At 39.9% G+C, this 17311-nt stretch overlaps 1 protein-coding gene across 1 annotated transcript in view; it reads left to right on the top strand.

Moving 5' to 3' along the window:
* Positions 1–15839, top strand: part of artn (artemin) — a 111190-nt gene extending 95351 nt beyond the window's left edge. Inside the window, exons 2-4 of the mRNA XM_033028807.1 lie at positions 1593–1681; positions 2217–2433; positions 8465–15839. Of these exons, the coding sequence (XP_032884698.1) occupies positions 1593–1681; positions 2217–2433; positions 8465–8895 (737 nt within the window). The 3' untranslated portion in view covers positions 8896–15839. The remainder of the gene's footprint in view (positions 1–1592; positions 1682–2216; positions 2434–8464) is intronic.
* Positions 15840–17311: the final 1472 nt, after the last annotated feature.

The raw sequence follows: 17311 nt of genomic DNA, 5'->3' as shown, positions 1-17311 counted from the left end.
TAACCTGCGAGTTCTGGCGAGTTTGCCCTAGACTCATACTCGCAGCATGGTCGACACAAGGTCGTAGGAGGTCTTCGTGACTCTCCTTCATGCTCGAGAGTGGTCTCCGCGTACTCGAGGCCTCAGCTAGGTCGAGGCGTTTTTTTCAATATGTTAATAAATGCCAGCGAGTAAAAAAAGGTTGCCATGGAAAAAATCTAATTTTTTTTTACTCGTAGGTTTAGTCGTAGTAGGTCGTCATGTTCGTCATAGGTAATTGAGGGTAGTCGAAGGCAGTCGTAGATAGTCTTCATCATAGTCGAAGGGAGATTGAAGGGAGGTCGAAGGAGATCGAAGGAGGTCGTCTTCACTCTCCACTATTCGGTGTCCAATTTTCCAGAAGTTAGTCGTAGCTAGTCATAGCTAGACTGGTCTTCAACATAGTCTATGGAGTTCTTCAACATGTCATTTTTTCAAACTCTTCTAAACTCGCCAATTAGGTCGCCCAAGTGGGACAGCCCCTTTAAACTGTGAATGTCTCAGATCAATGGCCATTTATCAGAAGTACTTTAAACACAGGTCAAAGAACAAGATCCCCACTAGACATTTCACACAATAAATCAACTTAATTTCTCCCTTCTTGGATGACTTCTTTTTTGTGCAATCTTTTCTTTCATTATTGTTGAGATCTCGTTGCGAAATGAATCATTTGCAAATTACCTGGTTTATGTTCTCTGAACGGAGCCTCTAAAGATTGCACAATCCCAATCAAAGTATAATGTTTCTTTTAGACTGTAAGAATCCAACATAAATTCAAATGAAATACTTAAGCGATCAGAATCAATTACATGTCTGATTTTGTTTAGAGATACAGCACGGAAATGTATCCTTCGGCCCACTGAGTCCATGCCGACCCGTGATCTCCGCACATTAGCACTATCCTACACACACACACTATGAACAATTTACAATTTTACCGAAGCCAATTAACTTACAAACCTGCCCGTCTTTGGAGTGTAAACCGGAGCATCCAGGGAAAACCCACGTGGTTACGGGGGGAACGTACAAACTCCTTACACACAGTACCCATCGGCAGGATCGAGACAGCATGCAAGGCAGCAACGCTACTGCTGCCCCACCGTGCTGCCCCACACCTCATAAATAATTATAATATTTGACTATGAACCAGAAGCATGTTACCTGGTTAGATTTGACGCTCTTTGACTTTCATCTACTCCTTTTAAGTGTATAACGTGTCTTGCCCACTAATTCAGTATATGGGGGTAACTAAGGAATTGGACCATTGTGATAGTTGCATAGACCTTTGCCTGAACCCATTTCAATCATCATCTGTGTGCTCAAGTTTAATAACCTTTGCTTTGTTTATAAGTGATTTCAAATCTTGTTTTGGTTACTTGTCATCACATGATCTGACTCTTCATCTATCTCCTTGAGAGATTACTGTTCATAAAGTAATAAAACTAAACTCCTTCATTATTTGTTATATGAGCACAGACGTGGCTCGCTGCTTCAACAAACCTCGCCAGGCTTGGAACTGTAACAGAACCGATGGCTTTAACCTTTTTCTAAAACTTAAATTGTGTATTTTGTAGACAGGTGCAAGCAAGTGAGTGAAGACATTCATCTGATTGCTCGAAGAGGTCTGGCTGATTCACCCTCAAAACCCTTGAGGAGATGGAAGGTGAGTAACTGAATCAGACCATTAATTTAAAATAAAAGCTCAAATCTTTGTGGGCTGTGTTGTAATAATGCTTTGAAATCTGTGAATGTCTATACATTTACCCACCCAAACCAGAACTCCAGCATTTACCCACTATACTGAAGTTTATTGATACTCAATTTATTGAACTTCCAAAATCTTCTGTATGCAATCCCACCTTGTGTCTTCATTAGCAGTGGTGCAGTTACCTGTTACTTTTAACTGTATATCTCTTTTGTCTAAGGTGCTTAATGTAGTCATTTAGTCAATATAATAAATAACCCTCAAACTAGTGTAAAATTCCAACTGATTCTGTTTGTTGGTGATGGTTTATGTTTAAAGGGAGATTGTTTGCATTTCTTTGGTGCCTTTCCAAATTGTCTTGAACTTGGCCTTTAGGAATAAGCATCCCAATTTAAAGCTGGGTCATGGTTCTGAAGACTGTCACATCAGAGCCGATGAGAAATTGTTTAATCTGATTTTGTCTATGTTATTTATTTTGCCTCTTGTCTTGAAGGCTACTTCCTGGACCCTGGCCATCATTCTGTCCATGGTTGTTAGTACAATCGCTTCTTCCCAAGAGGAGAACAGGCTTCCAGAATATCATCCGCGCTCCAGAAAGATACTAGTCCAGGACAAGAGTAGCACTTCAATGGAGAGCCAAGCAACGCCCAAGAGTAAGACTGAAGAGAAAAGGGAATTGCCAACACAATCAGTCTGGGCTGCTGATTACAGTAAGTACAGCATATTACTCATTCAACAGTTATGAGGAATTTAAAACAGTGGAAGTAGCTTTTTAAAAGAACAGATTAATTTATTTAACCCAATTTTGGATTCTCTTAGATTTATTGGGGTAGCACATTGGTGCAGTGGTAGGGTTGTTGCTTTATAGTTCCATATACTTGAGTTCTACCCAGACTATGAGTGTTGTCTGTACGGAGTTTGTATGTTCTCCTTGTGACAGTGTGGGTTTTCTCCAGGTGCTCTTGTTTCCTCCCACACTACAAAGACATACAGGCTTGTAGGTTAATTGGCTTCAGTAAAATTGTAAATTGTCCCTAGTGTGCTAGGTTAGTGTGCTAGGTGGGCTGAAGGGCCTATTTTCACGTTGTATCTTTAAAATCTAAAGTCTACATTGCATTTCCTAAGATTGTGAGCTTTCAACTGAAATTCATTCTGCTTATCCGAACTGCTCTATAATCAGCTGCTGGATGATTTGCAGTTCATCTGGCCACACGAAAACCTTGCACAAATAAAATTGTTTACTTTCACTCAGCATGAACTACCCTTCATCCAAACTGTCTTGAATTGGCAACTCAGTCATGGTTTAGAAATAAATTCTTGCCTTTCATCAATCGTGGTGGATCATCAAGCATTTCCACATCAGGTGTGGCAGGGGTTACTGTAGGAAAGAAGCTTTGCTTTGCTCAGTGATCATTTCTTCACCATTATAGGGGTATTACAGTAAAACACCATTAATCTGACACACTTGTGACTTTGCGGACTGGCAGATTTTCCAAACTATTGGTTATTATTCCTATTAATACTCTAATAACCTCTTAATTAACTTTTTGTGACAATATGTAGTATAATATATTTTTCAGCAAACCTGGTAAATTTGAGTGGTGTAAGGGAACCAGAGCCCCATTGAGTTTTAAGGGAGTACAGGAACAGCACACATAAAGCAAAATGCTGAACCATCATAATTTCGGAATAATTGGATGGTGGATTATTAGAATTTTATATATATAAACATTCACTTTTAAATTTGCAGATTATGATAAACTCTCTGTATAAATGTGTTACTCACTATCGGGGACTAGTGAACTCACCCAATGATTTGGAGCTAGGTTAACTCCAATTACAATGCATTTTAGTTAAGTTCTGTGTAGTGAGAAGAGAGAATGTTCAAAATCTGCCAGATCAAGTAAGGCATGAGAATATTTTGAATTGTCCAATACTGAATTATTAATGCATTCATCGGTGACTGGAGTCTCATTTACCAAAACTGGGTTTTTAAAATTCAATAACCTTTTTTGTACTTTCCTAAGATGGCAGAAGTAGTCTTAACTTAGTTTTTAATGCTCATACCACACCATAAAGATCATTGCATCTGTAGAGGAAAGACCATTCAGTACGTTATCCCAAAAATATTAAGCTATTTGTAAGTATTTTATCATGGGAGGTAGATTTCAATCAAACTAAAGTAAATAATTTTCTAGTCCCATTAAACGAGAAAGAAACATTGAAGCACAGTAGTGCAGCTGGTAGAGTTTCTACCTCAGTGCTAAAGACCCAGGTTCCATTCTGATATTGGATATGGTCTGTGTGGAGCTTGCATGTTGGCCCTATGACTGCGCGGGTTTCCTCCCAGTGCTGTGGTTTCCTCCTACATCGCAAAGATATGCGGTTTGGTAGGTTAACTGTAAATTGCATTAGTGTGCAGGGAATGGATGCTAAAGTGGATTAACAGTAGTGTGTGTGGGTGATCGATGGTCAGCCTCGACTTGGAGGACAGAGGGGCCCGTTTCCATGCTGTATCTCTAAAACAAAATTTGAGGGCGTTTAACACAAACATTCTGAGGTCTTGTCCCTCCTGTAATATAGAAGTTGGATCCCTGAACCAGAAGGTTCACTTTGGATACAAAGCGATCAGATCATGCACCATGTGGATTCTTCCCATTACCACAGGCAATTGGAACCGGTGACCTAGCCAAGATTTGCCAACTCCTCCTCCACACAATGTTTGCCTATAACTGGTGGAGCATGTTGGGGAATGTCCCATGCTCAGGTTGGATTGGGACAGCTATTTGGTAACCTATAGCCTTTCAGCATATATTGCAACACATTCTTCATCAGGCCTACAAAGGTTTTGGCTTGTGCATGCCACTGCTCAGTCAAGATGAGAAATTATTAAAGTGTTAAGAAAATCATAGAGTTACCAATGGAGGTATAGAGTAATGTGTAACCGTATAGCAGGGTACATTACATAATGGGTACGTATGACGGACAGGAGGTAAAATGGATGGGTGCATTGTATCTGCTAGCATGAGTTAAAATCAAACCTTTAGTATTGAGAAATCAAAAATATTAACAATGGAAGTAGAAATAATAGGTAAATGAATTATATTTGATTGGTTTAAAATCAGGTTACTGTAGAGACACATGATTGATATAGGGTCAGAGTCATAGAGTGATACAGTGTGGAAACAGACCCTTCGGCCCAACTTGCCCACACCAGTCAACGTGTTTACACTGGTCCCATCTACCAGCGTCTTATAGTCCATATCGCTCCAAACCTGTTCTATCCATGTACCTGTCTAACTGTTTCTTAAGTTTTGGGATAATCCCTGCCTCAACTACCTCCTCTGGCAGCTTGTTAGCTTGTTCCATGCACCCACCACCCTTTGTGCGAAAAAGTTACCACTCAGATTCCTTTAAATCTTTTCCTCTTCACCTTAAACCTATGTCCTCTGGTCCTCGATTCACCTACTCTGGGCAAGAGATTGTGCATGTACCCGATCTATTCCTCTCATGATTTCATACACCTCAATAAGATCACCCCTCATCCTCCTGCGCTCCAAGGAATAGAGACCCAGCCTACTCAACCTCTCCCTATAGCTCAGACTCTCTAGCTCTGGCAACATCCTTGTAACTCTTCTCTGTACCATTTCCAGGTTGACAACATCTTCCTATAACATGGTCACCAGAACTGAACAAAATATTCTAAATGCGGCCTCGCCAACGTCTTATACTACTGCAACATGACCTCCCACCCAATACTCAATACTCTGACTGATGAAGGACAATATATCAAACACCTTTTTGACCGTCCTATCTACCTGCGACTCCACATTTAAGGTTTTTCAATTTTGACAATATTTTAAGACGTCCAATGGTCTAGTTTTCATTCATAGAAACATAGAAAATAGGTGCAGGAGTAAGCCATTCGGTCTTTCGAGTCATAATTCAATATTATCATGGGTGATCATCCAAAATCAATACACTGTTCCTGCTTTCTCCCCATATGCCTTGATTCAATTAGCCCTAAGAACTATATCTAACTCTCTCTTGAAAACATCCAGTGAATTGGCCTCCATTGCCTTCTGTGGCACCGAATTCAACAGATTCACAACTCTGGGGAAAAATGTTTTCCTCACATCAGTCCAAAATGGCCTACCCCTTGTTTTTACACTGTGACCCCTGGTTCTGGAACATCGGAAACATTTATCCTAATCTAGCCTATCCACCCCATTAAGAATTTTATATGTTTCTATGAGATCCTCTCTCATCCTTCTAAATTCCAGTGAATATAAGCCTAGTCAATCCATTCTTTCATCGTACGTCAGTCCCGCCATTCTGGGAATTAACCTGGTGAACCTACGCTGTGCTCCTTCAATAGCAAGAATGTCCTTCCTCAAATTAGGGGACCAAAACTGCACACAATACTCCAGGTGTTGTCTCACCAGGGGCCTGTACAATTGCAGGAGGACCTCCTTGCTCCTATACTCAAATCCTCTCGCTATGAAGGCCCGGCACTGCTTTCCAAATGCACAGATTATTCAAACTGGCAAATTATTCTTTTATCTGTTCTACAGATGGAGTAGAGTTGAATGATGCAATGGATGAAGGAATTACATTTTGCTAACAGTCACATAGCATCAGAAAGTTCAATATACAAACCTGTATCTAGTATGAGCATTGGGTTCAAGTAAGAGGGAAACAATCCTTTGGTCACTAATTGGGGAATTGACTAAAGCAGCTTATCTAAACACCCAAAAGGTTTAAGTCACCCTGTCCTCTCAGCCATGAAGTAACAAAGCTGATTACAAAAAATATGAAATAAACAAATAATTGAAGAAAAAAAACATGATCAAAATTAGCAGAAGTATTTGCGGGCTGCAGGATGAATATGCTCTCAATTAGGTCATTAATGTTTAGAACAGCCCATTTGTGATTCTTCTAAACATTTTTGTTTTGTTGACTTTTAAACCACTTGCAAAACAGATCCTGGAAGCCTTCCTATTAAGAGAGCGATGTTCTATTTTAATCATTTGTTTAGTTTAGTTTAGTTTAGAGATACAGCGCGGAAACAGGCCCTTTCGGCCCACTGGGTCTGCGCCGACCAGTGATCATTAACGCTATCCTCTACCCACTAGGGGCATTTTTTACATTTACCAAGCCAATTAATCTACATTCCTGTACGTCTTTAGAGTGTGGGAGGAAACCGAAGATATCGGAGAAAACCCATGCATGTCACGGGGAGAACGTACAAACTTCGTACAGACAGCACCCGTAGTCAGGATTGAACCCGAGTCTCCTGCACTGTATTCGCTGCAAGGCAGAAACTCACCCGCTGCGCCACCGTGCCACCCTAAATTTGTACTGATTTGCTGCAATACGCTGCATTATCTAAACAAACATGTCTAGGTATTGTGTGACCATGCTGTCAGTTTAGTTTAGTTTAGTTTACTCTAGTATTGTCATGTGCACCAAGGTACAGTGAAAAACATTTTCATTTGCGTGCTTTCTAGTAAAGAAAAGACTATATGTGCATAAAACCAAGCAGTCCACAGTGCACCGTTGAAACATAGACATAGAAAATAGGTGCAGGAGTAGGCCATTCGGCCCTTCGAGCCTGCACCGCCATTCAATATGATCATGGCTGATCATCCAACTCAGTATCCCATACCTGCCTTCTCTCCATACCCCCTGATCTCCTTAGCCACAAGGGCCACATCTAACTCCCTCTTAAATATAAACCAATGAACTGGCCTCAACTACCTTCTGTGGCAGAGAATTCCAGAGATTCACCACTCTCTGTGTGAAAAATGTTTTTCTCATCTTGGTCCTAAAAGACTTCCCCCTTATCCTTATCCTTGATCCTTGAAAGATAAAAGGGTGTAACATTTAGTGCAAGATATAACATTGAAGTCTGATAAAGTCCGATTCAAGAGAGTTTAAAGGTCTCCAATGTGGTAGCTGGGAGGTCAGGACCACACTCTAGCTAATGATAGGACCATTCAGTTGTCTGATAACAGCGGGGAAGAAACTGTCCCTGAATCTGGTGGTTTGTGTTTTCAAACTTCTGCACCTCTTGCCTGATGGGAGAGAGGCGAAGAGGGAGTGGCCGGGATGATCATGCTGGTGGCCTTGACAAGGCAGCATGAAGTGTAGATGGAGTCAATGGAAGGGAGGCTGGTTTGTGTGATTGCCTGGTTTACGTCCACAACTCTGCAATCTCTTGCAGCCATGGATGGAGCTGTTGCCAAACCAGGCTGTGATGCGTCCCGATAAAATGTTTTCTATGGCTCTTATGTAGAGGTTGGTGAGTGTTGTTGGGGACATGCTGGACCTTCTTAGCCTTGTAAGGAAGTAGAGGCGTGGTGCCGTTTCTTGGCCATAACTTTGATGTAGCTGTTGTGTTTAAGAAGGAAATGCAGATGCTGGAAAATCGAAGGTACACAAAAATGCTGGAGAAACTCAGCGGGTGCAGCAGCATCTATGGAGCGAAGGAAATAGCCAACGTTTCGGGCCGCAACGTTGCCTATTTCCTTCGCTCTATAGATGCTGCTGCACCCGCTGAGTTTCTCCAGCATTTTTGTGTAATTTTGATGTGGCTAGTCTAGGACAAGTTACCGGTAATATTTATTCCCAGGAACTTGAAGCTTTTGACCATCCCTACTTCGGCACCATCAATGCGTATTTTCCCAGAAGAGGGGACAGTCAAGGTTGTGTACTAATGGGATGTTCTATCTTGTGCAGATGTGACTTCAACCTCAGTCAGAGCTGGAGGACATGTCGAGGATCTGCAAAACCGACATCAACGTTCGCCGGGGAGTTCACACCAAGGCACGCGCAGAAACAGAGCGAGAGAGTCCAGCAGAGTGAACAGAGGATGTCAGATTAACAGCCAGACAGTCAAAGTTGGAAACCTGGGGCTTGGGTACGAATCAGAAGAGATTGTACTCTTCAAGTACTGCAGTGGAAGTTGCGCACGCTCACGGACAAACTACGACCTCACACTGTCCAATCTGCTCAAAAGTAAAGAGATCCGTTTAAATAAAAGCGAGAAGCCACCCCGCAGCCCGTGCTGTCGACCGAGCAAGTATGATGATGTAACCTTTCTGGATGTGAAAAACCAGTGGCACACACTCATGAACTTTTCTGCAGTTGAATGCAAGTGTTTAGGATGATGGATAATATCGAAAAGGAATACAGTAGTTTTTTGAGGTAAAGGAACAATGTGCCAGAAAAGGCACCAGGGCTGAATAACACTACCTTGACAATAACAAGACGGTGTCTATATTTGGGCATTAAGAGGGATGGGGATAGGTGTGGGATCTGCACTTCACTTTGAATGAAACAACAGGATTAATTTGATTTGAATCAAATGTACCAAAAAAACACTTAGCTCGTGCCACTATTTCTGAAGCTGCTTAATCATCCAGAAGTAATCTGATATTGAATTCATTTTTCAGGCAGATATTTGGGGGCTTTCAGCAGTTTGGGAGTACGTGACACAGTTCCGATGAAAACGTTGCCAAAAGTTCTCCTCAATAGGATGACAGGAATGGACCCTTGATTATTTTTGTTGTTGCAAGGAATGTGAAATATGGTAATTGTCTGGAGTTAAATCAACGTAAGCATTTTTTTGTTGGTCGAAGGACATGCAACATTTCAAAACCAAACATATCTATGTTGAGCTTTCCAAAGGGATTATGCAAAGACGCATTAATGACTTGTGGAAGTTGTAAAGTGTTTCTCAAGAAGCAAAACAGAATTATCCTCAAGGAAAGGATATTTTTATAACAAATATCTTATAGTCAAAAACGCTGATAAAGTAATCCCGAAGGTGGAGCTGGGGAAATGGCACTCAACTTTACCTGCAATGTACAAAATGACTTTAGCAAAATGAACGCCCAAAACTTTGCTTAATGGAAAGCATCAAGTGTTCTAAAAGGCAAAAGCACAGTTACCTTGATAAATTTGAGCTAACTTCTAAAGGAATGACTCTGTGGAATTCTCAAGGTTCTTACTGAGGAAATCGTGTGAAATTGTAAAATAAAGCATAGGGAGTTTATAGAAAGGAACGAATGATACTATTTCAAAGGAACAGAAAATGTTCCTGAACACTGATTTCATCACCGCATCCCCCAACACTCTACTTTTATTGTGCATCTTGGATTCAGCTCCAGTGTACTCATCTGTAGCCAGTAATACTCCTGTTAACAAGAGTAGATATGCATATGTACATCCTTATATATTTACACGACATACAAAACTTACCAAAGCTCCCTGGATATTGGTTTATTTAGTTTCTTTGTCCTCTCCAAGTGGCTGGAGAGCTGCTACTTTCCCCAAAAGAATGTCCAAAGACCAGAGTGTGCTGGGATTGTCCTCTGTCAAACCATTAGTTCATAATTCATCCAGGCTCATTTTATTCAGGGACCATATAGTGGGATGAATGTGATGTGGAACTCCGCACTGTTTGCATCTCATGCGTTGTTTGGCTGGAGAGATGCAACTTAATGCAATAGTACATTAATAATCATTCACCTGGCATGATATTAACCACATTGCTGCTTTTCAATACAATGCTAGTTCAAAAAAAGGCAATGGTAAATCAATTACAAGGCGTGCAATACACAATTGAATCAAAAATGGAGTCAATTCTCATTTCCAAACAAAATATTTTTTTACCAGGACTATTTCACTTTCAACGTGTTATTTTGTGCTCATGAGTACACTCTAATTATTTAGAGAAAATAGTACTGATATGGATTGCTTCATCAAATGAACAGATAGGAAAAGATATAAGATAATATTGTTATCAGATATTATTATACTGATTAGTGTTTTGGGGATTGCAGTGGGCCTAAATCTGACGTGGTATGTCTGAATCTTCAATTAATGATAATTCTAACAACAGTTCCTAATGATAAATTTCAAATTTACTTTCAAGTCTGTTTAGCCTGAAATGTAAAAGGCAGAGGATTCATTTACTTAAGGGGTTTAAGCTATGTTATTAATTATTAATGCTTATCATCTGGTTAAGAAGGTTGCTAAAAGTTTCAAGTGTATTTGTTAGAGTTTCTAGCATTCATAATTCTTGCTTCTGTTAATGAGCCATGGTGAATGTTGTCCACTTGGAAACAGGGCCATTTCAGGAACATATTAATGGGACAAACAGGATGCTGTTAAATTGAGAAGCTCTTCCATTTCAATATTTGCTCAACTCACCCTGAACCTTTTGACCTATCTCCAATTCTTCGCCATGCTCCTTTAAAGTGAACTCCAAATGTTCATCCGCTGGCCTATTTATTCCTACCGTTCAACTAACGTATACAAATGAGATTTCTCACAGTATATTATACTCTCAGAGTCTTCCTTTTGTATTACTTTTTTGCTGAAATTCATATCTCTTGAGTCTCTTGCCTAGATCTTGTTTTCCACAATATGGACTGCGTCCACACATTCAAGATTTATTTCTGTTTAAACCTACATTTAATTCAACTCTCCTGCAAGACACCAGCAGATTACAATCTGAACCTTGAAACTAATAGTAATGTTGCAGCATCATGCTGAATGTTATAATTCATGGCAGTATGATTTATATCATTCAGACCCATTAATTATCACATATTACACCACTCTTTTCGATTACCATTCACAGGAGTGCAGAATATATCACCAAAAAAATAAAGTTAGGGTATTTCCACCCCCACCCCCACCCCCACCATTATATTAAGACAGTTGGTGGATCTTTTTTTATGGGAGAATAATGCACTGTTTCCTGACTTTTTATGATCAAAAATCTAAGTCAGTCTCCAGCTTTCAATGGCTTACATCCAAGAGAGTTGTTTTTCAAAAAGAGCAAAGTCTCTGAGTGTCAATGAAAAGAACATGTTTCAAATAGCCAGCATTTCTTCATCGGATAGAACATAAACAGTGGTAATTGCTGTTAAATATAGACCGTCTATACAATATTCTACTTCGTTCTTGAGTATGCAGATTACAGTAAAGTAAATGTCTGAATACAGCACCCTGTGCACATTTGTGTACATCAGTCCTCTGACCTCGCTCTTTTAAACGGGGCGACTTATGTATGAAATTAAACCTTCTCCTTGTGATCCAGCTGGATTATAGTCAAGTAATTCGAGGCAGCCTGTCAGCTGGATCATTTTCCTCTAAGAGTCAAATAGTTTCAGGAGTCACTGAAATATATATGTAGTACAGTAACAGGTCCTTCAGTCTACCATGAATGCACTGACAATCAGCCACCCATTTATACTAATCCTAAATTAGTACCAATTTCTATATTCCTTTGACATTCCTGTCCGCTCTCCCTGGATTCTACCAGCAGGGACAACTTATAGTGCTCAATTCACCTGTTAATCTTTGGACGTGGGAGGAAATCAGAGCACCTGGCGGTAACCCATATGTCCATTGTGTGAATGTGTAAACACCACAGACCACACCCAGGATTGAACCTGAGTTTCCGGAGCTGTGAGGCAATAGCTCGACCCTGTGTATCGCCCTGTGAGAGTTATATGATATTCTCTTAGTTTTTATAACTGACTAGAAGCCAGTGACTTTTTCTCTCCAGGAAGCCTTGTCATTGCTCGTTAGTGGAAAACAAATCCTGTGAAAAAGAAGTCCCCTAATTCTTTCCCTCTGTTAATTCCAAATTAGGAAGCGTTGGCTTCCTGTCCTCCTTGGATATAACTTCAGTCACAAAATACATTTCTCTGACAATGCAGTGTGCAGCCCAGATCTCAAAAACAAGCACTGCATGTATGGTACTGAAGATTGCAATAATTAGTCATAGGTTCAATCCTTTCTTATCATATCTCTTAGCTGTTAATAGCTGTTAATACAACAATTCCAAATCTTCTTCCCCTGCTTCCCCTTTGGTTAGAGGTTCCCAGGAGTAAATAGGTATATTATTATTTTTCCAGGAAGCTTTGAGCAGATTCTTGAATATTTTCTCTTATCAGACTGGTAATCACTTCCCTGACCAAGCTCAAAACAGACACTATTCGTGGAGTCTGATGCTAGGCATGAAAATGATTCTGAGTGTAGTCAGGGCCTCGGTGCTGTGAAAGGGATTTGACATTGGTTCACCTAAGCTTTTGGATTTTGCCATGTTTCGGGAGCAATCAGAAGCACCCATGTCATAGCCGAAAAGAAGCGCACTACATCACAAACAACCCGTTCCCCCAGTGCATTAGACACTTCCTGCCCCATCTGTGGACAAATCTGGCCCCACCACACACTTTCAGAACCTCCAAAAAATAGAGTGGAAACAAGCCATCCTCAATTCTGAGATTCTGTCTGAGAAGAATAAACATCAGACCAATGCAAACTTTATCTACAAGGCTCTTTGATCATTTGGCATCAACAGTTTTGATCATCAACAGTTTTGTAATCTTGCTGACCTTGATGGAACTTTGATGGAATAAAGTTGTCATTCAGTCAGAGCTAAGTCCAAAACAAATATATGTTTTTCAGGTGGACTGTGGAATCTTTGGCTCAGAAAAATCATCTTTGGTTGATAGTGCTGAACATTGCTATATTGTCATCTAATCCTGTGAGCCCTCATGATTTTTGGTACCATTGAGTTCAGCAGAACTGAATACAGTCAGAAGGTGAATACAATCCTATAGTTACAGGTTTAAGCAACTAATGACAAACCTCTACCCCACACAATTTATCCATTTTGTGGGCTATATGGAACAGTGCAGATGAATTTTTTGTAAGATTTTATTTAGTAAAATAGCCACATTGGACAATTTTAATGGTTTGCCAAGCATTATTAGTTTCTTTTGTGCACATCAATCCTTTATATTCACTCATGAATATCAGCTCTGTTTTTTATTTGGCATTATTGTGGCATGCTTCCAAGGAACAAGGAGAGTAAATGAATAAAAAAAAACATGGGGAAAAAAGAACTTGCATTATTACAGTAATCAATACAGTAAAGCATTCCAGGGCACTTCACAGTAATGTTATCAAACTAAAAGATATTGGGAGATAACCAAAACTTTGGTCAAAGTGGAGACATTTTAAGGAGTGGCTTAAAGAAGGAACGGGAAGATAAGAGGAGGAAAATCCAGACCTTGTGGCTTAGACTGGCAGCAGTGAAGTGATTAAAATGGATGCTCTTCATATTTTGACTCGTTTATATTCCACATAAATGCCTTGGACTCAGATTTTTTCGCATTCATGACTATGATGTTTTATGTTATCAAGTTTCAAGTTCTTTTTCTGTCATATAAATTTGACTTACGGCATAGACAAAAAGGAAATGCCATGCAAAGCTTTTATGTAGTATGAAATGGTAAAAAAAAACACAAACTTTTTTTTATAGTGCCTTATACCCACATTATATCACATGTTATGAATTAGTTGTGGTGTGTAATGATGTTAATTGTGGCAACTACTTACAATACAGCCAGTCTCCACAAACAACAAATCAGGTAAAGATTCTCACAACAGATATACATTTCACAGAGTTGAGCTGTCACAATTATTCCACCCCATGCCTCTGCCTCATTAAAATGAACCTTTCCAAAACAAAACAAACCACATATGGAATGAGAAAGAGCAGATGGGTTTGACATTAAATATCTCTGCTTTTTAAAAGAAGCAAGTGGAGGTTCAAGAGATAAAGAGATTTGCTGATAGGTTAAAAAGACCAAAGATCAAAGAATAATTGAAAAATACAGACTCCGAAAAAACTGATGTGTGTCTCACTAACTTGACTGAGCAGCAAGGCAGCTTGCTCAATGTTTTTGGTAACATTGATAGGAAATCTTAATGGCAAAAAAAAAAAACCCAAGTGTTGAATTCACCCGGAGCTAGATGCAAAGGAATGAGGGAAATCTGATCTACAATCCTGGGGTGTAAACTAACTTTGTGGTGCAGGGAAGATTGCAAAAAATGGCCATCACATCAAATCATGAAAAAGACTTTAGGAAAGATGTGTAATATGGCTGCTCTGTTACGGACCCTCTCGAGCTGTTGCCAAAGTTGCATTCCATCCCAATGACTTAATACTGACCATATTAGTTACATGGGTGCTATTGTTCTCACAATTTAGTGATGTGATATTTACCAAAGGGAATTCTCATTACTGGTCCACTTGAAAATGTGACTGCATGTTTTGTTCTTTACTTATTTGATTTCTCACTTCTGGCTCTGGAGATGCACCTGTTTCATGGCCTATGTTACTATTGGTTAGTAGCTGGCAGTTGTACAAAAGAATACGTGTCTCAGCTTTAGATATACCTCTCTTTCTCTCTCTCATATTTTCCACACTGACACATTTTACTGGCTGTTATATCGCAGTCCCATGGTGACAAATCTGGGAATCTTAGACATGATGGACTTTGAACCAATAGTGGAGGAGGATAAAAGTCTTACCCCACAAGGGACCACAACATCACAATATCAACTCTGTTTCCACCCTCCATAAATAGAAGCTCATGCCACTGTTGTAGCGTGAAAATGTACAAGATAAAATACTTACAGGCATTTCCACATTCGCAGAGTTCAATACTATTTTGGGCAAAATTTAAGCAAATTTATACCCAATATTTGATCTTGATCTTTGCCTATTTGATGGGAATATGTACAGGTGAAACAGGTTAACAGTAGAATCCAAAACTCAAACTCTTATCATCTCTATAGTCTTTCAGCTATGGTATTTGTCAGTTCACTCTCAACAGAAGGGGATTGGTTTTATCAAGGCTCCATTGAAGTGAATGGCCTGTGAGCAACACTAATCCAAAGGACCACCAGTAAATTCACTCACATGAACAAACCGTTCTGATAGATGTCTTGAGCGCAAGCCAGCCATGTTGGATGCTATGCATCTCTATGCATTAAAGAAACTTATTAGGCAAAATATTTATTATAGTTAAGTTATTTATTTATTTTTTATCAACCTCATCCTTTTCAGATATAAGATCCTATTTATTTGAAGTGAAATATGGGGCCATGTCTCTGACAGCTTTTTAAAAAAATAATGTAATTTAATCTCAACCATACAGAATGTCAACACTAAACCTCTGTAAATCAAAGAGCTTTTCCAAAGCAGTATTTTAAGATATTTCAAATAAATTTTGTGATACTATGCAAAGAGTTTGGCTGTTTTATTATTTCTGAATCATAAGGTGGAATGGTTAGTTCAGATCCAATTCCTGGCATTACTGGAAAGACTGAAGAGTGTTTTTGAATGACCTGTGGATTTGTCTTTGCATTATTTTTTGATTAAGGACAGAACATTTGCCATTTTTCCATCCCCTGACACCTTCCTTGTACATAGGGAGCATTGGAAGAATATGCCGAACCCTTATGCAGTTTCCTCTCACTCCTCCCAGCAACCCAGGAGAGGGTGTGTTGTCTACTTTAAGAATAACTAGCCTTGCTAATATATTCTTATTATCAACTTTCAACTCATCCAATATCTTGATTATAGCTTCTTTTAAACGGAGACTTTGGCAGCTTCCTCTTAAATATAATAATAATAATGGATGGGATTTATATAGCGCCTTTCTAATACTCAAGGCGCTTTACATCGCATTATTCATTCACTCCTCAGTCACACTCGGTGGTGGTAAGCTACTTCTGTAGCCACAGCTGCCCTGGGGCAGACTGACGGAAGCGTGGCTGCCAATCTGCGCCTACGGCCCCTCCGACCACCACCAATCACTCACACACATTCACACACAGGCAAAGGTGGGTGAAGTGTCTTGCCCAAGGACACAACGACAGTATGCACTCCAAGCGGGATTCGAACCGGCTACCTTCCGGTTGCCAGCCGAACACTTAGCCCATTGTGCCATCTGTCGTCCCATGGTACAAGGTATTATTTTTTTTAGGGATTAGCTTATTTTAGTTTATTGTCACATGTACCGTGGTACAATGATAAGCTTTTTGTTATGTGCTATCCAGTCATTGGAAAGACTATACACGATTACAATCAAGAAATCTATTGTGTACAGATACAGGATAAAGAGAAACGTTTAATGCAAGGTAAGGTCCAGTGAAGTCTGATTAAAGATAAGTCTGAGGGTCTCCAATGAGGTAGATTGTAGCTCAGGACCACTCTCCAGCCGGTAATAGGATGGCTGAGTTGCCTGATAACAGCTGGGAAGAAACACTCCCTGAATCTGAAGGCATGTGTTTTCATGGGAGAGGGGAGAAGATGGTGCCCGGCTTGAAGACTTATCCTTGCTGGTGACATGGAATATGCCTCCAAGCATATATTCATATTCTCTCTCTCATGCTCATTCTCTTACACTCAACTAGGCAGATGTTCCCTCTTCCTATTTAACGTTACCCTCCTCCAATTAAGAAACACTTTTCTGAATAGCTCCTTACCCTTTTCCCTAACCAACCTTTAGCATTCCACGTCAGGAGTATGATTCATAAAGGGATGTCTGGCCAGACTCCTGGAGCTAGTCCAGGAGATTGTTTTTAATACAGGCTTCACATGGAGTAAATAAGCAAGCATGAGTGCAAGCATATTCACATAGTCCTGCTGTGCATTTGAAAAAGAGGTGAACAGTTGCCAGATTTATTGGACCTCTATAACGCTAAATC

The sequence above is a fragment of the Amblyraja radiata genome, chromosome 10, assembly GCF_010909765.2.
Source record: "Amblyraja radiata isolate CabotCenter1 chromosome 10, sAmbRad1.1.pri, whole genome shotgun sequence".
Classification (NCBI taxonomy): Eukaryota; Metazoa; Chordata; class Chondrichthyes; order Rajiformes; family Rajidae; genus Amblyraja; species Amblyraja radiata.
This window is presented reverse-complemented; position numbering and strand designations above follow the sequence as displayed.